Below are 24,127 nucleotides of genomic sequence, written 5' to 3' on the forward strand. Positions count from 1 at the left end.
AAAATTAAAGAATGAAAACAATGAAGATGGGTTGGGTGGGAATGGGACCAACTAACCAAGTTAACCTCATCTTAGGCAAGTTTGGTTTAGATTCAATCACACAGGTTAGTGAAAAAATTTAATTTTACTCAAAAAATATGCCTAGTGTTTATTGGTACTTCCATTACATTATCCATTGATCAAACATAGCTTGAGGGCAGGTTTGACAAAAGTATATATATCAAGGAATGAAAGTTGAAATGGACTGGCATTTCAATATTATCAGCCAAATATCTTTCATAATTTTGGATTTCACAGCAAGGTGAAATGATACAAATCTATTTGCTCAAAAATCGACAAAACTGCCAATATATTGCTGCACTATTCAAGGATAAATCAGCAGTAATGATATTGTCAAAAACTAATTCAGAATTAGTGCACAATCAGATAATTCTCTTCAGATATGATAGATAATTCAGTAAATTTTGGATATTTCAGTGACACAAACAGAATCTAAGGCCCTGTTTGACAACATATTCGAAACAATTCTAGAAAAAAAAATCAATTTTTGAGAATCATTCTTAGTAACAGTTCTCAAGAATAAAATTCAGTTTGGGAGCTCAAATATGAAAAATAGTTGTCTCGATTTACTTTTTGTGAAGGTGTTGTGCACTCCTGTACAATGCCAAACCCAAAGGATTCTCCATATCTTCATTTGTTTCTCAAAATACTTTACAAAATACACATGAAAATACCTCAAATTTGTTCAAAATTAGAACAAATTCTTAAAAAATTGTTTTCAATAAAAAATTTGTCAAATATGTTTTTAAGTTAGAAAATTGCTTTCTGTTATAATAGAAAATTTGTCAAAAATTGTTCCCAAACAGGCCCTAATCTTTTCCTCACTCTTTTAAATTTTCTGTTTGTTTTTCTTTTCCATCTTTCCCACCTAACTCACATTGAACTCAAATTTAACACAATTCTTGCATGATAAGATACAATTACTTAAAGAAATAAATCATAATTCCAGAATTCCATGCGCAATCTCTCCCTTTGTCATGCAAGATATTTTGAGAAAATATATGGCATTATGAGCATACACAATTTGAACAACACTCTCCAAGATACTTGAAGAAATTACATCGTATTGTATTTAAGGGTACAAACATTGTGTGTCACTACATCTGGTTGTTATAGCTAGTTGAACAGTAAAACCCAACAACTAAATTTAATTCTAAGGGGGAATATGTTATTCTTAGGGCCCATTGTTTTTTGGTCTACCTAAGAGGATGACTGTTATTTGTCTGTTTGTTGTTTGGAAATTTACTATTTTACTTTCTCTAATATATGATATTTCACATGTAAAGAGATTATTTATTTATTTATGATAGGTAAATTTTTAGTCCTCATTAGGTCTTGAACCTAGAACCTTCCACAAACCCTAACCAACCCTTTACCACTTGAGCCAAGCCTCAAGGGCTCACATGTAAAGAGATTTGATATCAATTAGAGAGAAAACTCATATAGTCTTAAAAGGCGTGGTTAAAGCGTGCCTAGGCCCAAGGCACAACCACTCCTTAGTTGTGGTGCCTCACTTGTCAATACATGCGCCTTGTTGAAGAGACATGCCTTGTCTACTTAACTTTTCCTTTTTAAACACTTTTATTCTTGAAATTTCTAATTGTATATTGAAATATATATAATTTCATTACTTTTTTGTTAACTGCTTCTTTTGAATGTTTGAAATCTTAAATTTTTTATTGATTGAATTAGATTTCAAAATCATATTTTAAAAAATTAATATGCATCTTATATCATATTTCACTTCACACAGGTGTGCACCTTGTATCTTTTAAAATTGTGAGAAAGCTAAATAATAAAAATAATATTTGTTCTTTTCTTTATTTGATTTCACTACACAATTTATGTAACAAATTATTGGTATTGACTAGAATTATGGAGAATCGGAGCTTGTGATATTTATAACATTTAGCTAAAAATTAATGCAAGTATTATGTAATTTTGTCTTTCTCTAAAATCATTTCATGCTTGAAGAAACAAAATATCATGACACCCAAGAAACCACACACTTGGTGGGTGTGCCTCTCTTAGGCCTTCTAGCAACACTAGAAACACCTATTATGTCTTCTATCAAGGCCAGAATCTGCCTCAACACCCAACTCAAACCAGCAAGCTCTGAGAAAGCTTAGAAGATCCGACATCTATGGTCCCTAAAGTGAAACCCATCAATACCCATCTGCCCTAAGCTACCCAAAACTATCCACCCATCAAAACATTATTCTTCTATAACTCAATTGAATAAAAATACATATTTGTGAGAATTTATATTACTAGTGAAAACTTTAATCCTTCACTCCCTAGTCGTTGATATTCAAACTTCCTTCCATATAATAGGTCAACACTTAAAGGGGATTAGGCTAGCATATTAAAGAAGTTATGCCAATCTCCCAACTGAAAAGAATAACCTACTGAAATGCAAAAGAAACACATGCTATGCACTGTGTATATCATATATTTCTTACCATGAGTTAGAGTAAACATGAAACTTGGGAAATGTATTAACTCTAGATAGATGGGTGGGCTTGCGTGGGTTCTAGCATGTACACAAAGACAAGGGTTAAGATTTATATTAAATATTGATGATGTCAGTTTCCCCACCACAAACTATCATCACAGTTCAAACTGGCCTGTGTAATACTTCCATTGCATAGGTAGATAACTAAGGGGATGGGGGCAGAGAAGTCTATACTGGAGAGCCGAAAAGCCACACTTCCATGTGGCATGTTATGGCCAAGGCTCATCAAAAAGGAAGTTAAGAAGGCAATGAAAACTCACTTTATGAGAAAGGTGAAATTTCTCCAGCGAAATTCTTCTATAAGAATCCCTTCCTCTTTAGAATACCTGCATTATATGACAGTCCAATCGTGAACTTAAACATAAATTTTGCATACTAGGACTTATGAAACATGCACTATATATAAAAAGTCATTTGCACCAAATGGAATCACATATTTCTGAATCGATCAGAATAATTCCTTACCTGATCTTCAAATAAACAGAAAAAAAAAACAGAATAACATGCTGCTCTCACACATCTACTTCACAATTTTTTCTGCCTATTGAATACACAAGCATGGACAAATAGTGGATCATGGATTTTGCTACATCGTGTGTCATTTTCTTAGAAAACTTCTACACATCTTATGTCAATGATTTCTAAACTTGCTAAATATGGCAATATGAAGTTGTATTGTACAGGTTATAAATTAGTCAAAAGAAAATACTTTTTTTTTTTTTTTGTTTTTTCGACTTTCATTATCTCTACATTGTATTGGGAAAACTGGGGTAGTGTAATATGTTCACAGAGCATGGCCCAAAAAATTGAAGCAGTGACAATTCAGCAGTAGAAACAGATGGATACATAAAGAGGCCAACGAATGTACTGGTGAGAAGCAATTCAATTCAAGTAAAGAAAGCTCAAAGGAAGGGAGCAAAACCAAAAAGAACTTGGGTCGAGGCAATAAAAATGATAAAATATATATATTAAAAGGAGAACAAGGTTCTAGATAAAGGTGAGCAGAAGACAAGGGCTCATGAAGCCAATCCCAAATAGTTAAGTTTTAAAGCTTTGTTGTTGTAAGCAAACTGATCTGTTATATGTGAAAAATTGGGGAGGTTGTGTCAGAAGATCATATTAATCCATCATGGGAAGTGTTAACTTGGCCTGCTCCAGGAAGACACATGTACATAGGTAAAAGTAGCCATCCCAAACAAGTGTTGGACAATAAAAACTAAATGATGCAGTACAACAATTCACTGCTGTGCTGAAATTTCACCCATAGTATGAACTGTTTTTTTGTTAGCTATTTAAAAGTTTTCGGTAAAAAGCATATGTCTTTGTGATCAATAAATTTTCACATGATATATTTGTGATGCAATTCATAAATTTAAATATCAATGAATCCAAATATAGTCATTTTTTGTTTATATTATTCTCAAATATACCATTATGTTTCATATTCCTAATCTAATGGAATGGCTGATATTGGAATACCACATTCATATCAGACTTTGAAAAAACTTTCAAGCGGAACTTGCGACAGCTTAAATCAGGCTATTTATATTAGCTTTCCTGACCCTAGGAAACTATAGAGATCGTCTTGCTCCATCTCAACTTTAAATCATATCCCCATTTGATTGATACTCAAATGTTCACATATTTAAAGTGATCAGTGACATACACTCAGATAGATAAGTACAATCAGGAGATAAAGTGAAACCCTATCTGAAACAGACTTAAAACATACCTCCATGGGGAAGCATTTTCACAAAATCGAGAGATTCCATTCATGGCTGAGAAGGGGTCAATGTGAACCCACTGTTCATCAGTATTGTTGGTGGAATGGCCTGTCAAAACTATCATGTTAGTTCTTTACAGCAAACACAAAAGACAAGTCAATTGAAATGAAGCAACATCTAAGGAATACAGAATACAGACACACAATAGAACTACAAACCAAGAATATAAATGGAGACAAATGCTTTAATGTGTAAATAAGGTATTTTTTTATAATCTGTAAATAACATATATTTTTTATAATAAACAGAATGATCATACAATTGCATTTACTATAATATTTGTCCTTCCCTGCATTGACATATTTTTTAATTTTCTTTTCTTTTTTGATAAATAATCAGAATTATATTAAATGCACATCAAAGTGGGTGTATAAGTCATGCACATGGGAAGTATATGGTTTGATCCAATGAAGAAAAATCTGGAACACAAAGAAGAAATTGGCAAACCATTCCTGAACTTGGACTTCCATGTTGTGTCAATAGAAATGAAACTCTCCTATTTACAATAGCTTCCCTTGTCCACATATAAAGTTTGTAAGATAATCTCCTCAAGCTTCTATACTGAACTTTAACCCATCAAAATTTCTTCAATAGACCTTTTATATACACCAAAGAACACATAAAAGGCTGTCCCGCAGACCCTTTTGTCCTGTGCCACCAAGCCAACAACTCCTGCATCAATTTCAACATACTCATCTTACCCCAAATTAGTATGAAAGGCAGAGACAATAACCCTCGCCAACTAACAACATAATGGTAGATGATTGGCAGTTCTTAAACCTTTTTGTATATACAGCAGTAATTTTTAAGCATTTTCCTCCTCTTCATTATGTGATCAATTGTGAAACTTCCTTCAAAAACCGCTGAGCATGGGAAGAAAGAGAGAGGAGGAGGGGGGGGGGGCGTGGCCCCCCTTGATTTTCTGAAAATTTCTGTCAACATCTGGGATTCACAGACTTAATTGAAAATGAACCATCCTAGTCAACTTTCCAGAAAGAAATAAACCATGTCCATTCCTTGATCACTGAATTTCCAAGTAAATCTTCATTGAAAGTGGCCCTAGCATCTGTAACCAGAGAGGAAATCATCCCATAACCTTAACCTCTAGTCATCCCTACTCTGCAGAAAATAAACTGGAAGATGCCCCCGCCCTTCCGATATTCCTCAAGAAACCATTATAATAAAACCCCCAAACCTCCTGGGAGCACCAGCCCCCTCTTTGTCCACATTTTCCCACTACTTTCCTCCATAGATACCTCTCTGATAAAAAGTCTCCACACTTGTTCCCTGATTGAGCTTGATTTAGAGGGCTCAAGTTTTTAATGGCTTATTCCACCAGGTCTACAGGATGCAACCTGTTCTCCTCCTCGATGATATCAGCTTTCCATTTTCCCTTTTCTTTTCTTTTCTTTTTTTTTTTTTTCTGGAATTAACGGGATAGAAGATGCAAACCAAAAGCAAACTAGCAAAGCTTGATTGAATGCTTTCGATAAGATTGATTCTCACTCCTTTCAAAATACTGTCTCTTCCACATTTTCAACCTCATTTGTTATCTCTCCATCATTGAGTTTTACAATGGTCTTCACCTTAAGAGAGGCCTCTAAGGAAAACCCAAATAAATAGATTGCAGTCCCCCAACCTAGTAACCAAAATTAGGTGCTGAATGCTGACCTATGGGCATCCTTCCCCATTCACCTCTTTTTTTTTTTGATAAGTAACCCCCATTCGCCTCTTGACCAAACAGGATCAAGCACACCCTGACTTTTAAAGTTTACAAGTTACCGGGACAATAATAAAAAGGAATGAAGATAATGGGTCTCCTGCCACAGAACAAGGAACTGTTGAAAACACCTTTAGAGTTCTTTCATTTAAGAGAATTGAAACCCTGATTAGATACATCTAATAATCATGCCCATGTCCCCATTTTCCCAAATGGTTGAACATATGGATAAGCTGATGAGGAAATTATAATTGACATGACCAAACCATTTTGTATGTCAAACATTCGATCTCTTTTGTGAGGGACTTTCCACCTCCCTGCATACTGATGTTATATTTTCTTGCTCTTGATCAGACTTATGTACAGTTTTGTTACAAGGGAAAGATTTCTCATTCGTTTTTCTACTCAGGAAAAAAAATATCCCAGTTTAGAAGTCACCTCTACTTTTCAATCTCCACAACTTACACACATTTTTGTTAATACGGTTACTATTTCTCATATAAAATGAAAAGATAAAGGAAATTCACCTTATAAAAGACTTGGAAATATGAAGGGACAACAATGTTAAATGAAAGCCGAGGTACTTTTGTAAGACACTAACCCTGTTTATGAATTGAATGAAGGTCAAAAGTAAAGTTTTAAAAAATTGAACAATTTGACCAATTGGTTTTAGATTTTCATGAGTTAGTTGCCTGATTGTAATTTATCATGAATGTTTTGACCAATAAAAGAAAAAAAAACTAAAGAAAAAAAAAACAGAACGCCAAGTTTTGAAAACCTTAGGTATAACATATATTTGGGAAAAAAAAGAAACACATAAAATCCAAGATTGCCCAGATGTCCAACATAATAACCATGTGACTCATCCATGGGGAATATCACTAAGCTTTGATTTAGCCTATAATCATTGCATGGGCATGTAGGGTTTTTCCCCATATGTACTTTGTAAATTGGGTTTTTTTATTCAAGGTTTCAGGGAAAGTTGAGTTTTTCCATTCAAGTTTCCTGAGAAAAGATAATTTTTTTCATTCCAGGTTCCTCAGAAGTGTATTTTGCATGAGAAGTCTGTTTGTCTTTATAGTCCATGGATTCTGAATTCTAATTTCTTTAGTATCTATTTTCTATTTTGCATCTACATAAACATTATTTTTTTTTTTGATAAGTAAACGCACAGAAAAAATATATTAGAAGAAAGGGCGCCTTAAGGCTGACCCAAAACATATAAGGGGTATACAAAAAGAAGAGGGGATACAAAAAATCACCAGCTCTCATCTAGAACCCAACCAATCAAAAAAGCTGATTAAAGGAATCCTTCATTTATAATCGACTTAGTCCAAAACCAAAAATTACATACAAAAGAATTTTTCATCCTATGAATCGAAAGCTTCTCATTTTCAAAAACAATTCTATCTCTTTCCTTCCGAACAGCCCAAAGACATAAAGGGGCTGCCATCCACACCTTACTACGCTTCTTGCCCATGTTGATACCACGCCAACCAAGAAGGGTATCTCTAACCGAAGAAGGAAGGACCCACATTACGCCAAAAAGAGCAAACAATAACTCCCATAAAACTCTTGCCTTGGTGCAATGAAGTAGAATATGATCAATAGACTCTTCTTCCGCACAACAAAAGAAACATCTATTAGCTAAAGTCCACCCCCTCTTTTTAAGTTGATCCAACGTTAACACCTTACCCCAAGAGGCTTCCTAAGTAAAAAAAACCCACTTTAGTAGGAACACAAGGGCTCCAAATGATGTTCTTTGGAAACTGAACAGCACCCTATCTTCCAAATTAGGAATAAGCCTCCTTCGTTGTATTGTCACAAGTAACCTCTCCACCTCCTCCACCTCCCAATCATTGAAGGGCCTAGAGAACCTAGGACTCCAACCCCCTTCCTCTCCCGATGAGTCCCACAACTCCACTAACCAAGCCTCTTTAAAAGCCGCTACGGCATACAAAGAGAGGAAAGAATCACAAAGAGCAATGTTCCTACACTATTTGTCTTTCCAAAATTTCACTCTTCTACTATCCTCCATAGAAAATACAACTTTGTTTTGCAAATGAGACCTTTCCAAAATCCCACACCAAACCCCTCCCTCACTTCCCTAATACACCACCCCCCTTCTTCCTCCCCAAACTTCTTACTAATAACATGCTTCCAAAGAGTCTCCCTTTCATTCGCAAAACGCCAGTTCCATTTATATAAAAGGGCCCTATCGAGAATAGAAAGACGTCTAACTCCCAAACTGCCCTTCCTTTTGTCCAAATAGATGGTATCCCACTTTACAAGATGAGGCTTCCTCTCCAAAGCTCTCCCTTCTCACAAAAAATCCCTTTGAATTTGCTCTAATCTAAATCTAACCACTCTTGGAATACGCAATAAAGACATCAAGTAGATGGGCATACTAGACAAAGTATTGCGAATCAGAGTGATTCTCCCTCCTTTAGAGATAAATTGCCTTTTCCACATGGCAAGCCTTTTCCAAAATCTCTTCTCCACCCCATCCCAAACAGCCATGGACTTGTGTTGCGCACCCAATGGAAGCCCCAAGTAAGAAGTTGGGAGCCTTCCCACTTTACAACCAAACTCAAGGGCCAAAGCCTCTAGATTCTCTACTCTCCCTACTGGCAAAATTTCACTCTTATCCAAATTGATTCTCAAACTTGAGATGGCTTCAAACCATATCAACAACCAGCTTTAATAAGTCATCTGATCTTGGGAAGCCTCACAAAAGACCAGCATATCGTCAACGAACAACAAATGAGAGACCAAAACTCCATCTCCACTTTTGCCCTTTATCCTACAGCCTGATAGATACCCCCCGCTCTAAAGATGAGACTGAAGGTATCTTTAAAGAGCCTACCCACTAACTGATCTTAGCCAAGATTCATTTGGGCCTCACTCCCGCCACCAATTAGCTTCTCAGGAATTGGCGTCAATTCATAGAGAATTGATGGCAGTGTTGAAAGCTTGTGGTAATAAATCCCAAACTTAGATTATAATTTAATCTACAAATCTAAAGCAAATAGTTGGAACAGGGCTGGCCGGTATATTAAAGTCTAAATCTCCACTCAACATCTTACGATATTATTATTTGATTTACAGGGAAAAAACATTGATTGCAATAAAAGAGAGAAAGGATACACCTAAGGATGAGTATTGTTTAGAGAAAGCCAAGACAAAAAAATTCTATTGAAGCATGAAGTATAGAATAATATATAACCAATTTCATTAAAAATAGTAGGATTTAAAGAAAACTATATAATACCTGTGAAGAGAGAGAGAGAAAAGGGAGAATCTCTAATTATTGTTATTGAAAAACTGTAAAGAATACACATTGGACTTGGGTATATATATACATGTTAGTGGGACCCACAATACAATAAGGAAAGAAAAGGAAAAGGAAAAGTAAATAACCTAAATAACTATACACTATCTAACACCCCCCCTCAAGCTGGAGCATATATGTTATATGCACCAAGCTTGTTAAAAATGTATTTAATTCTAGGACCTCTGAGAGATTTAGTAAAAATATCTGCTAGTTGATCATTTGAATTGACGAAACTAGTCGCCACACATCCTGATGCGATCTTCTCTCTAATGAATTGACAATCAACTTCAATGTGTTTGGTCCTTTCATGGAAGACTGGATTGGATGCAATATGCAAAGCGGCTTGGTTGTCACAGATGAGCTTCATCTGTTCATCCTTTCCAAATCTCAACTCCCGAAGAAGATGTTTCAGCCATATGAGTTCACATGTTGCTAGAGCCATAGCTCGATACTCGGCTTCAACACTAGATTTGGCCACTACATCTTGTTTCTTACTCTTCCAGATTAGGTTACCTCCAATAAAAACACAATACCCGGAAGTGGAACGTCTATCTGTGGGTGAGCCAACCCAATCTGCATCTGTGTAACCAACAACTTGGGTATGACCTCTGTTCTCGTACAACACACCTTGGCCTGGTGTGCTTTTGATATATCGAAGAATGTGGAGTACAACATCCCAATGGCTATCACATGGTGACTGTATGAATTGACTAACCACACTTACAGGAAAAGAAATGTCTGGACGAGTAATGGTGAGGTAGTTCAGTTTACCTACAAGTCGCCGATATCTCCCAGGATCTCCTAAAGGCTTCCCCTGTCCTGGTATAAGTTTGACATTTGGATCCATAGGAGTGTCTACCGGTTTACAGTCTAACATACCGGTTTCTTCCAAGATGTCTAAAGCATACTTCCTTTGGGAAAGAACCACACCGAAACTGGATTGAGCTATCTCAATCCCTAAGAAATACTTGAGTTTCCCCAAGTCTTTAGTCTGAAAGTGGGTGAAAAGGTGTTGCTTTGGTTTCTGAATACCATTCTGATCACTGCCTGTAATGACGATATCGTCCACATAAACTACCAGATAAATACACTGCCCCGAAGAGTTATGATGATAGAAAACGGAATGGTCTGCTGTATTGCGGAACATGCCAAACTCCTGAACAACAGAACTAAAACGGCTAAACCATGCTCGAGGAGATTGTTTCAAGCCATATAGAGAACGACGTAACCTGCACATTAAACCAGACTCCCCCTGAGCAACAAAACCAGGTGGTTGCTCCATATAAACTCCCTTAGCAAGATCCCCATGAAGGAAAACATTTTTAATATCTAACTGATAAAGAGGCCAAGAACGCATAGCAGCCATGGAGAGCAATAGACGAACAAAAGCTATCTTGGTAACAGGAGAGAAAGTGTCACCATAATCAGAACCATAAACCTGAGTATAGCCTTTAGCAACCAAGCGGGCCTTAAGGCGATCAACTTGACCATCAGGGCCAACCTTAACTGTGTAAACCCAACGACAACCAACTATAGATTTAGCAGAGGGTAAAACAACAAGATCCTAAGTGCCATTGGAGTGTAAAGCAGCCATTTCATCTACCATTGCCTGTCGCCAGCCTGGATGGGAAAGAGCCTCAGGGGTGCTCTTGGGAAGAGAAACAGAAGATATAGCAGAAACAAATGCAGAATAGGGTGAAGACAATCGATGGTAACTCAAAAAATTGTAAATGGGATGAGGATTACGAGTAGATCGATTACTTTTCCGAAGAGCAATGGGTAAGTCAGCAGGAGGCAGAGCAGGGGCAGGAGAAGCCGAAGGGATAGGAAGTGAGTCAACAGGTACCTCGACCAAAGAAGGAGGAACAACGACACGATGACGGTGATGATAAACCTGAAGTGGGCGAGAAGGCACTGCATCAGGTGGGGAGATGATGGGAAGGGGTAAGACTTCAGAAACAGAAAGAGACTTAGAGGTGAAGAAGAACGGTGAGTCCTCAAAGAAAGTGACATCAGTGGAGAGAAAGTAGCGATGAGTCTCAAAGGAATAGCAACGATAACCCTTTTGAAGTCTGGAATATCCCAAGAAGATGCATTTGTGGCTCTGGCAGAAAGTTTATCCTGTCCAGAAGTGAGAAAATGAACAAAGCAAGTACAACAAAAAACACGAGGAGGAAGGAAATAAAGTGGATGGTCAGGGAAAAGAAGGGAATGAGGAGTCTGATCGTGTAATACAGATGATGACATATGATTAATCAAATAACATGCTGTAAGAATAGCGTCCCCCCAAAAACGAGAAGGAACATGACTATGGAGAAGGAGAGTACGAGCTGTCTCAACAACATGTCGATTCTTACGTTTAGCTACCCCATTTTGTTAAGGAGTATGAGCACAAGAAAACTGATGAATGATCCCATGTTGGGACATAAATGAAGTAAATGGTGTAGAAAAATATTCCCTGACATTGTCACTGCGCAACACACGAATAGAAATATTGAACTGGGTTTGAATTTCAACATAAAATTCCTGAAAAATAGAGAATAACTCAGCTCGATTTTTCATTAAAAATAACCAAGTACATCGAGAATAGTCATCAATGAAAGTGACAAAATACTGAAATCCTAAAGTAGACGCAGTCCGACAAGGATCCCAAACATTAGTGTGGACAAGTTCAAAAGGAGACTTTGCCCGATTATTCAAACGCTTTAGGAACGAGACACGAGTATGTTTCCCAAGCTGACGGGACTCACACGCAAGCGACGACAAAGATGAAAAACTAGGACCATTTTCTGGAACTTGGATAGACTAGGGTGGCCCAGGCGATTGTGGATGAGAAGGGGAGCATCAGTGGAAATGCAAACTGCAAGAGTTGAAGGCGCGGTGAGGTGATAGAGGCCTTGAAACTCACGTCCTATGCCAATCGTCTTCCCCGTACTCCGGTCCTGCAAGGTCACAAATTTATCAAAGAAAGTGATAGAACAGTTAAGAGTGTGAGTTATTTTGCTGATGAAAATAAGATTAAAAGGACACTCAGGGGCATAAAGGACAGAATGGAGAGGTAAGGAAGGGAGAGGATGAGCGAAACCAAAACCTTTAGCCATAGTTTGGGAACCATTAGCTAAAGTAACAGTAGGTAAGGTAGAGGTAGTAGTAATAGAAGAGAAAAGATCCTTATTACCAGATATGTGATCAGAAGCGCCAGAATCTAGAATCCAAGGTCCAAGAGAAGATGTGTGGGTAAGACAAACAGAAGCATTACTAGTCTGGGCAACAAAAGCAACAGAAGCTGACTTTGTGGCCTGATAACGGAGATAGTCATCATACTCACTGTCAGTGAGGGAAATACCCTGAGTTGTGGAGGAACTGGGAGGCTGAGGCGACTGAGGATCAGATGACTGGGCCATGTGGGCAGTGCGGGGAGGCCGCCCATGTAACTGATAACACCGATCACGAGTGTGGCCAAGCTTATTGCAATAGGTGCAATGAGGACGTTGGCCTCTACCTCGGTTACCACTTTGTCCTCCTCGAGAGCTAGTTTGAGAAACTAACACAGAAAAATCTGAAGTGTTATCAGATGGCAAAGTCTGAGTGGAGGAGCTATGGAGGAGGTGAGCAAACACATCATCCAAGGATGGAACGAAGGAACTGCCAAGAATCTGATCGCGGACGGTCTCGAGATCTGGACGGAGGCCAATAAGCGTAAGAACCATGAAGAACTTGTCAATCTGTGTTCGTTGATCCCCAACATCAGTAGTAAGAGGCATCACGGTCAAGAATTCCTCCTTAAGAGAGGTAATCTGGCCAATATAAGTAGATAAATCCATGTCTTGTTGTTTGACATTGACAATAGAAGAAGCCACCTTATAAAGACGTTGGATATCATTCATGTATAGCCCTTTCGCCTGATTCCAAAATTTAAAGCATGTTTTGTAGGCCCGAAGATGAAGCAGAATCTTAGGATCAACTGATTGCCATAACACACTACATAACTGTGCATCTATCTTCCTCCATTGTACTCTATCAACCTCAAGGATATCCGCCTCCTGCGTAACAAGGTGATCCTCATAACCTTGACCCATAAACCAAATCTCCACAGAGGCAGACCAGGACAAATAATTTTCACTCTCAATCAATTTCTCCGAAGTAATCATAGGAGATCCAGATATGACAGAGGAAAAATGAAACTTTTAGTAGCCATATCTACTTATCTGGTGAACGAAATACGTTTGGATCGAAGAGAGCCCTAATACGGCTTATCGCAGACTTCCTAAGACATGTGCAGGGCTCGGGGTGGAGAGGAAGTCACCGGAGGTCGCTGGAAAGGCGGTTTAGAGGGTCGGCGGAGACAAAAAAACCCAAAAAAAAATGCATTTTTACGGCTCAGATGACACAAGCGCAGATGGAGGGTGGCTAGACGGCATCAGGCAAGGCTGGAGGTGGAAGTGCGTGGTCGGAAAGTGCCCCACGCACCCTCACACGCCGGCATGTGAGATTCAGGCCGCCGGAGAAGAGATGCACGTGGATGGCGCGTGGTTGGGATTCTTCCTCCGGTGCTTTGAGAAAAGTTGAAGATCTCCTCCTTGCGCACCTGATGGTATGGTCGGTGTCGAAAAAAGGACTTCGCCGGAAAAGTCGCCGGCGGTGAGGGTTTTCTGACAGCGATACAGTTGATTGGAAGCTTTAGGAGATGAGAAGGGTGACCGGAATGAAACACAGTCACTGAAATATTTCCCAGAATGGATTCACAGATAAACCAGAAATAATTAGGGTTTTTTTCTCCCTAGGCTCTGATACCATGTGAAGAGAGAGAGAGAAAAGGGAGAATCCCTAATTATTGTTATTGAAAAACTGTAAAGAATACACATTGGACTTGGGTATATATATACATGTTAGTGGGACCCACAATACAATAAGGAAAGAAAAGGAAAAGGAAAAGTAAATAACCTAAATAACTGTACACTATCTAACAATACCATATGACAACATTGAATACAAGAATTTTGAAAAGTTCAATTCAACAAAATTAATATATAGGTTCATCACAAAATCCACAAAAATGAACTTTTTAAAATTTTAGATTTAATTTTTAGTTCCAAATTCTAAAAAGGAATATCTATTTGTGTTGATATATATGTCTTTATATCTCATCAATAAAGTTCAAAATTTCCATGTTTATCACCATTTCTTCCCCATAGAAAAAAAAAAAAATCTAAAAAAAAAAACTAATATATTAAATAAAAGTATTAGTATTGTATCAAGTATTGTATGTGAATCGTAGGATTTGTTTAAGATAAGATATAAAAGGCAATACATATTGATTTCCATAAAAAATGTATCATATCGTGTATTGCAAGTTTTTAGAAACCATGTCTATTTGTGTTGTCACTATTAGAGGCCCTCTTCTCCAAGGGTCAATATCACATAGAGAGGAACATCTAACCAGGCAGGCTTTGATAAAAGACTGATGGTGAAGGTTAAAGAAAAATACAAAACTTAATACGTACTTATTCAGATCAGTAGGAAGCTCAAATAGGACAAACAATAGTAAAGATGAGAAAACACAGATTACAAGTGGCAACAGGGAGATTGAACAAACTAAGGTTAGCAGGTGGCAACCACTTTAGGTAGGAAACTGGTGGTGCCCATTTTCAAAATTCACATCTGAATGTAACCTATCAAAAATAAAAAAAAATAAAAAAAATCACATCTGAATGTACCAAAACAATGAATTCTCAAAGCAACTGATGAGTTAAACCAAAATATGAGCATATAGGGAATGTTAATAGGTTATGATTTTGACAGTTGCCAGTTATGGGCAGATTTAGAGTACTCTAGGTGTTCCAATGTCAGAACTGATAATCTATCACTGCTGAAATATTAACATGCAGCCTATGAGAGCAAAACCAAAGGCTAAACCAGAAGGTTCCAGCCATAATTGAAATCCTGATTGATGCCTTATCAAAATTAAAAAGAACTGACAAAACTTGGGTGAAGACCTTCCAAGAATGAAAAGTAATTAAGATCTACAAAGAAACTACATTGTAGGACAATAGTATCAAAATGTGACCACCTTCTAAGATCAAAACCAGAAAGCTCCAACAAATGGTTTCATTCCCCATATTTCCTGTTCAAAATTGGCCTTTTGGGGTTTTTTTCCCCTGTACCTTGAAGAGAGGAGGGAATTCCTAAATATTTTAGCTTGAAAAAATACTATTAACAACAAATGATACAATTCAAGAATTGACATTAGAATACATGCCAAACTTGCTAAAATATTAGATGGCCTTGCAATATCCTACAATATGGATTTACCCACAATTCATGATAACCACACAAGAAATGTTATGTAGCTTCTCTTGCAAAAAATAATGGAGTTGTGATGCACATATTAAGACTCACAACTCTATAGGATCAGTAAATGCCTGTGTATAAAATATTTGGTAACTTAAGCTCAAGTTCGCCTTTGGAGATATGATTGCATAGAATCTCAATAATTATGTGTGTGTGTGTGTGAGAGAGAGAGAGAGAGACTCACCAATTTGGTGCAAATATTTTAGACCATATCCGCTGGGATAATTATTGTATGATGCCATGAAAGTGATGATGGTGCACCCTAGACTACAAAATAAAAAATGAGCACAAATGGGGGAAGCAAATTGTTGGTATCATAGAAGTAAACTATTCATCTAATTTCAAACCTGATCAGAAGTAGTCCCAGCAAACAGAAATAAAGCAACTTCCATAAACTCTTCTTCCTATTGTTGTAGCTGCAACAAGGTGAAATAAAAATTAAATGACCAATCGAAGCCACAATTCTTCCTATTATGAAAATCACAAAATAATTGAAACTTCTTTAAGAGTCTATGATAGTAATAACTAATAAGTCTTGGGAGTTTGATAGCACTCCAAGAATTCAACGCAATATCTTGATTAACTATTTGCCAATACAGAATTAAAATTGACACAGAATAGCTATAAGAGCAGCCATTTGTTATCATACAGAAGGCTCAGGACCTTAATGAGGTGCATTGGTCTTGACATCTCAAATCGGTACTAGGGGATACCAAAACATACTAAATTAGAAGCTCAAAAAATTCTAAAAAAATTATGAAAATTATCAGAAAAATAAATAGAATTAAACAAACTAAAATGAAATAAAATGAAATAAATTTCTACTAATGTAACATTTTTAAAATTAATTTTAAACTTTGATTTAACATTGCTATTAGGCAATTGTTAATTTCCTGATATTACCTTATGTTAAGAACAACCTCATTTTATTTTCAATACCAATTTCTAATAATTCGTACATAGTGAAATCGTAGCTTATCAAATAAAAATTATTTTTATTTTCAACAAATGAAAGAGGACAGTCATAAAAAGGATTTATTTATTTATTTTTTATTTCTTTATAACAAGTTTGTTTTCAAAAAATAAAAAATAAAATAAGCACTTCAAAATTTTAGAAGACATTTTCAAGTGTTAAAAAATGCAACTATTTTAAAACAATGAATCATTTTTGAAAAATTAACTTTATTTTTCCCATAAAATATACATAAAACAATTATAAAAAGTTAAAATTTTTATCATTTTATTTTTATTTGAATCAAATGTATTTAAAAATGAATATGTTGCTACACTATCCAATTTTTTTTATACCTATATCCATATCCCTATTTATTTCATAGAAACTCGTATGCTCATGCAAATGCAAATTTCAGCCAAATACCATTTACCCATTTAATGTATGCCTAAATTTCCATCAAATACCCATTGCCAATTTAACTCAAATACTTGACAGTCCAAATTCCCATATGCCCATTTCCCCATTTAAGCCCAAAGACCCTTAAAATAACAATTACCCATTATTGCAAAAATAACCATTTCCCACTTTATCTTGAACTGAAGTGTGAGATGCATGAATTAGGATGAAGTAGAAATAGCAGTAGCAGAGAGGACCCCAAAGGCATGCTACTACTCTCTCTTGCAATCTTCTCCATTTTCATACCTCCTTTTTCTCCTCTCTAGTTTCCACTGCTCTTCTCTCATTCTCAGCCCAAATTTCCAAAGGGGAACAGAGGGTTCCAAAAAGGTATCATGCCATAATTGACTTCAGCTTCGGGATTAATCAGTCCCTGCATCATCTCAGAGCTGTCCCAGAATCATCACATGAATTGTCCCGATAATCGAGTCATCTCCAAGTTGGCTGATTCACCTCACCATTCAATATTGGCTTTCATCATCGTATCCGACTTGACTAAGTTGTATCGGTCTCGGCTGAGATTTTGAACCTTGCTCTCCCTTCCTCCCCTCCAAACGTTCATCAAATCTCTATCATTGAATGATAATCACTAGATCATATCAGATTTAAGTCCTGAAATCTTCTTCTTATAGCTATTTACTCAACATGGTTAGTTCTTATAGACTCCTACCCACTTAACCTGGCATCTAATCTAAATGTTAGTTGTATTAAAATATAAACATATCGATGTTTTAAAGAAATTCCTACATAATAATTGAAATAATGTATGGCAATGAAGGAAAGGCACATACATTCTGTTAGCAGCAATTGCTGCTGATAAGTTGAAGATAGGAACTGAACTAATGATGAAACGAAGTTCCTGTGGCAAAAAAAAACAATATATATATATAATATAAAGGTGTTCAAAAATAAAGTTGAAATAACATAAGAGAATGAAGTTCATATTCCATGTCCAATACCTTGTGTGGAAGTTTGGAGTAAAGTAAAACAAACAAGAAAACTGGAAGAATGTAGGACAAAATCCTCCTATCAAGGAAGACTCCAAGCTGCAACATAGAAAATAAATCAAATGAGAAACAAGATGAAAATAATAGTAGCGATAATTCACGCTCCCAACTCAAGTTGGATAGAACTAAAACAGCTCAGAAAGCTTTATGATTTCATGTATTTACTACTTAAACCTTCATCCAGCTTGTTTTGTTTGGAATATGTTTTCATTTTCAGATTTATATCTCTACTTGCCAACAAGCATCAGCATTTCCTTCGATTAGTAGATTCATAATAAAGTTCAAATAAAATATCCAAAGAAAATATCTTTTGTGATCATCCTTGACAAGGATTTCTGCACAGTGAAACCCAATCTTTTCTGCCTTTACGAAATTCAATAATATTTAAGTTCCCTTTAACCTTATTATTGGACCTCTTTTAGTCGATATGCTCCTTTTTTCCATCTGAAGTTAGTATATTTTCAGGTAAGACCAATATTTCATAAAATCTTAAACCATATTCTTTTAATGCAAAGAGTTAACCATTACATTATACAGTTACCTGAAAAACCCATGCATTCAGACAGTGGAAACTTTGTGATCTATATAAGACACGACATGATACGAAGAAAAACAATACCGTGCAGATGAGGGTTTGACTGTACTCTTCCAGTAACAACATGATAGCAGACTTGGTTTGGATATGATAAAACAGAACAAAACAAAACTAGTGATGGTTATTGATTCAGTATGGCTGGCGCTGTGATACAACATAGTACAGCTGATTTAGCTTGTTATCAGCCAAGAGAGGACAATACAGACAAAAAAGGATTCATTCTGTTTTAGGGTTCTTTTGGGGAAGCTGACATGCCAATCAATTTAAGGGACTATTTTGTCAAATTGATGACCTAACATTGCAGCAGTGATGTAGCCCTTCAACAATGAGCTGGTAGGATGGGATGATGACATTCAGCTTGAGGAGGGAGGAGGGAACAAGGCAGCTAAGGGAAGCATACTGAGAGTGAAAGTAGCAAAGTCACAATGAGCTCTCAGCTCAGTTTAGAGAGTTATCAGAAGATCTGTGAACTGTGTTTTGAATCTCCAACATCCTTGATTTGTATGTTCACGAAGAACTCTTTGGAGTGATCAAGTCTCTAACATCATTGGTCTGAAGTGAAGTAACTTTGACTCGGACCTCGTTGGAGTCCTTTTTGTAATTTTTATTTATTTATTAGAAACAATTATATATACTAATTAAGAATAGAAACATGAGAAGGCTGAGAAATCATCCCCATGATGTACAAACCTGATCAAAAGAATTGAGTAAACCTCCGCTAACCAAGGATGACTATACAAAAGGTACAAAAGGCCTATACAAATATAAAAACTCCTGACCTTGTAGACCCAACCCTAGGGTGTACATATCGAAAGTCAACTAAGTTGAATTACACTCAAAGGATAGAGTTTAAAAATGTCTATACAATAAGCCCAAAAAGAAACATAGAAATGAAGCAGATCCCACATCATTTCTGACGTCTTCCAAGTGTCCTAAAAAATCCTAGCGTTCCTCTCTCTTTGTACAATCCACAAAAAAGAGAGACACACGATCCTTCAAGGAGTCTTGCTTCCCAAAACACTTGAAAGAAATCACCATCATATTGTAAATACTGCCTGGCTGAACCCACACCATCCCAGCCTGTGAAAATATCCTATGCCACAATCCCAAATCAGACAATACAAGAAAAGATGATCAATCGTCTCTCTACACCTTTCTGTAAAATTTTTTGGAGCTCTATTTCTGTACTTTCAACTCTCTTGATTTCCTATAACCATGATGGAACTCATCCCCAAAGATTTTAAAAGATCCTCTCTAATAAATTAATAATTTTGGCAGAATTACCCAACAAGTTTCCATAAAGTTCTCTTCTTTAATGGACAGGTGGTGCTGGACCCTAAAAATTACAGCACTTTGGAAACTTTTCTTTTGTTGTACAATAAGATCAAAGAAGACAAAAGAATAGAAAAAAAAATAAAAATAAATAGATCCTTAGCAATCACAACAAAGTTCCTAGGCAATCACATCTTTTAGAAGCTACATAGCTACTAATTCTGAATAAATTCTATTCATTAAAATTAGAAGAGTACATAGATTTATATAAACTCATGGAACTTCTTTTCCTAATAATCTATTTCCTGTTAGGTATCTAACTCCTTTTCCTAATCAAATTAGAAACTAAAACAAATAGAAATATAACTCCAACTAAAACTATGAAATACTAAAATTACTGAAACTATTTTGCTGAACACTGATCCCCATCAACAAGCCTAGTTATAGAGAAATGGATTACTATCAAACAAACCTTAATATTTATCTTTATAAGAATATTGTCCTAGAGATTCCTAACTAGTAAATTTCAGGAAACATGCTAAGGACAGAATACAGGTCAGATTGCATACGTGTCACAACCTAATTCACAGTAAACTATGGCACAGATTATACAAATAGTTTGGTTAGCCCTTGCTCTACCCACCTATCCAACATCTGCAAGCTTGTCAGTCTAGGAGTGTCTTAGCACCCTGAACTACCAAGTCTTAATAGAGGCTATAGAGCTAAGACCTAGGCATGCATTAAGCATAAGGGTGTATAATGATAAAGGTCAGTGATCACATCTCATACATGATGCCTAGTAGGCCCTATTTCATTTCATGCATACAATGCCATGGACCCTACTTCAATAGCTCACTTGTCAGGTTTAGGTTTTTAATGTCGTGTTATTTTTCATCTCCTCACATATCATTTGGTCATTCCCACATGTTGCCTGGATCAGTACTACATGTTTTCTTGATTACTAACTCATGCTATATGAATTGATGAATTATAAGGCAAATATCACCTTATTATTGGCTTATCAGAAAATTTAAATCCCAAAACTAAAGGATCATGAAAATTATGAAAGATATATGATAAAACAGCATCTTCCTCAACTACAGAACGCTTAAATTAAGTACATCAACAATAATGGGCGCTTCTCAAGTAAATTAATGGAAATTTGCATTTTGCAGGAAAATACATGTGTTGTGTCTCAATTACAGTACATATCACAAGAACCCACTCAAAGTACATAAATTTCAGGCAAGCCAAGGTAGTTAAACAAAAAGCATTATGAGACACTTATACAATTTTTTTTTTTTTTTTAAATAATGATTGATTTTATTAGTATATTATTATCTCTGTATAGTTTTGAGCTACACTAATAAAGTCATTTCTGTTTGGTTATGGGTTGTCATTTATTTCATTTGTGTATTTAATTTTGCCTTTTAGTTGCACTGAGAAACTCCTTTCCTTCATATTTCCTCTTTTTGCAATAACATTTCTACTTCTATAAAAAGGAAAGGACAGAAAAAAAACACTTAGAATTTAATGTCAAAATAAAATTGCAAATAAACAGTGCATCTAATATGAAGAGGGAAATCGATAATGTGATATGGAAAAAGCAACTGTAGGTTATTGAGCTAAGAAACATCTCTCATACAAAATCACTTTTTCAACAAGAAATGAAATCTATACACTGCCATTTAGAGTTAATGAGCAATGCTACAGAAACCATTTGATCTAACAGCCACTCAATACAGCTAGCATGTGATATATGGGGCAACTATAATGTTATATGAAAAAGGAGGTTATACTAAGACTATTCCATTTTATCAATCTCTAAACTCACCATACACAGAGGATATGCTGCAAGCAAGGCGCGGGGAAGTGCTGAAGTGAAGTACCAGTGAAATGAATGTGTCTGAGAAAACTAATTAAGGAAGAATACAGATAATATGAACTTTGGAATATGTTACAATTATGGAGAAGGAGATTTGACGTTTGCATCGAAAACTTATTACTCAAGTAACAATATCAAATACATTACAAAAAGTAGGCATACAAGAAAATTATAGGAGTCAAAATATCCAAGACCCATATTATGTGATGATGTGAACCTGACAGTACCATTATTGCTTTCAAGCAGCATGCAGCCTCAGGAAATGGAAAGTAAAGAGATTTCTTTATCTTGGACTAAACCAGCTAGCCCCAAGAACATTCAGATTATATTCCTACATGAACCAGAGTCCAAGAAAGCATCCACAAAAGTTGTGCTATCTCACAGATTCTCACCTAGAATGGAATGAAATTTGTTGGAATACTTGACTTACTATTATTATTATTTTTTTCTGTAAATGAGATGCACAGATAAGATTGCAATTAAAATCCTATATTTTAGCTCTTAGAGATGGTAGATGAGAAAAGGAGATCAGGTGAGGAAGGGGCAGTCTTCAAAATTGATTTTCAAAAGGCCTATGTTCATATAGATTGGGGTTTTTTGGACCATGTACTTGAGAGAAAAGGGTTCAGTTCAAAATGGACGTCTTGGATATAGCGATGCTTGTCCTTGGCAAGTTTTGTGGTCTTAGTGAATGGAAACGCCAAATGTTGGGTTAAGGCAACTATAGGCTTAAGACAAGGAGATCCTCTTTCCCCATTACTTTTTTATCATTATAGCTGATGTTTTAAGAAGGATGTTGCAAAGAGCGGAGGAGAGTTGCTTATTAGAGGGCTTCCTAGTGAGCAAAAATAGGACTAGAGTGTCTCATTTGCAATTTACGGATGACAACATCTTTTTCTCTAGAGCTTCTTTGGAAAATTTACAAAATCTCAAGCTAATATTGTTTGTTTTTAGGCGCTTATCAAGGCTTAGGTGTTAGAGTGCATGATAAACATTGCAAGCCCAAATCCTACAAGCTTAAACTTTTAGGAAAATTAGTAGTTTAACATAGTATAAGAGCCTCGTTTGGTGGGAGGTCATGTGTTTGAACCTCACTACCATATATTTATATCCTTAATTTATTAAGCTCAAAAGAGGTTGATAGTTGATTGTGGATGTTTGCCTATGAACTTATGTGTCTCTCCATGTGCGGGCATGGAGTTGCACGTGAGGGAAGATGTTAGAGTGCATGATATATATTACGACCAAAATCCTACAAGCTTAAGCTTTTAGGAAAATTGGTAATTCAACATTAGGATCAATCAAACAAAAACACTCTTTCTGGTATCAACACAAGTAAAGATCAATCTTCATGCTGGCTTCAATGGTTGAATGTATAGTCTCTAATTGGTCTTCAACCTACCTAGGTCTTCCATTATGGGGGAAGTTCGAAAGCAAACATATTTTGGGATCCAATGATTGATAGAATCTTGAGGAGATTGGATGAGTGGAAAAAAAACTTTTTTGTCCCTAAGGGGTAGAATAACCTAATTCAGTCTTGCTTGTCTCATGTTCAAAGCTATTTCTCATCCCTTTTCAAAATTCCAACATCAGTAACATCAAAGATTGATTATCTTATTACTTTGGACCTAGTGTGTAGGCTTAAGGAGTTTGGAGGTTTGGAATTTAGGAAGATTTCTTTGAAGAATCGTGCTTTATTAAGTAAGTGGTTTTGGAGGTTCCTTAGGGAAAGTTGTGCCCTTTGAAACTGGGTTATTTTGAGCACTTATGGGATACATTCTAATAGTTGGGATGCCAACAATATAGTCAAATGGTCACATCAATGCCCTTGGAAGGTCATTGCATAGATCCTCTAGTTTTTTTTTTTCCCTACATACACTCACTTTGTATGGGTGATGAGACAAGAATTTATTTTTGGGAAGATTTGTGGTGAGAGGATCAACCTTTGAGTTCACAATTTTCAAGTCTTTATAAAGTCATCACAATTAGAAATCTCTCAATTTCAGCTATCCTTGACGATACCTCATATTTTTCTCGTAAACTTAATTTTCAGCACAACCTCATTGCAACCTCATTGATTGGGAAAGTGAGGATCTTGAAAGACTCAAGACCTCTCTTACATGTATACGCTTGTCTCCATTTGTCCCATATCAAGAGCCTTTATAGAGTTTAGGCACTACTTCGGTTTGACCA

The 24,127-nt window shown here is 36.2% G+C and overlaps 1 protein-coding gene across 2 annotated transcripts in view; it reads right to left on the bottom strand.

Moving 5' to 3' along the window:
* The window catches only part of LOC117932336 (dol-P-Man:Man(7)GlcNAc(2)-PP-Dol alpha-1,6-mannosyltransferase), a 53,733-nt gene that overhangs the window by 1,242 nt on the left and 28,364 nt on the right, over positions 1-24,127 (bottom strand). For both annotated transcript variants that reach the window (XM_034853548.1, XM_034853549.1), the window contains 7 exons: positions 21,884-21,955; positions 18,135-18,221; positions 17,967-18,034; positions 16,112-16,180; positions 15,949-16,031; positions 4,308-4,407; positions 2,836-2,901 (listed from right to left, as the gene is read on the bottom strand). In XM_034853548.1, coding sequence (XP_034709439.1) covers positions 2,836-2,901; positions 4,308-4,407; positions 15,949-16,031; positions 16,112-16,180; positions 17,967-18,034; positions 18,135-18,221; positions 21,884-21,955 — 545 coding nt within the window. The remainder of the gene's footprint in view (positions 1-2,835; positions 2,902-4,307; positions 4,408-15,948; positions 16,032-16,111; positions 16,181-17,966; positions 18,035-18,134; positions 18,222-21,883; positions 21,956-24,127) is intronic.

Source organism: Vitis riparia, chromosome 15, assembly GCF_004353265.1.
Source record: "Vitis riparia cultivar Riparia Gloire de Montpellier isolate 1030 chromosome 15, EGFV_Vit.rip_1.0, whole genome shotgun sequence".
Classification (NCBI taxonomy): Eukaryota; Viridiplantae; Streptophyta; class Magnoliopsida; order Vitales; family Vitaceae; genus Vitis; species Vitis riparia.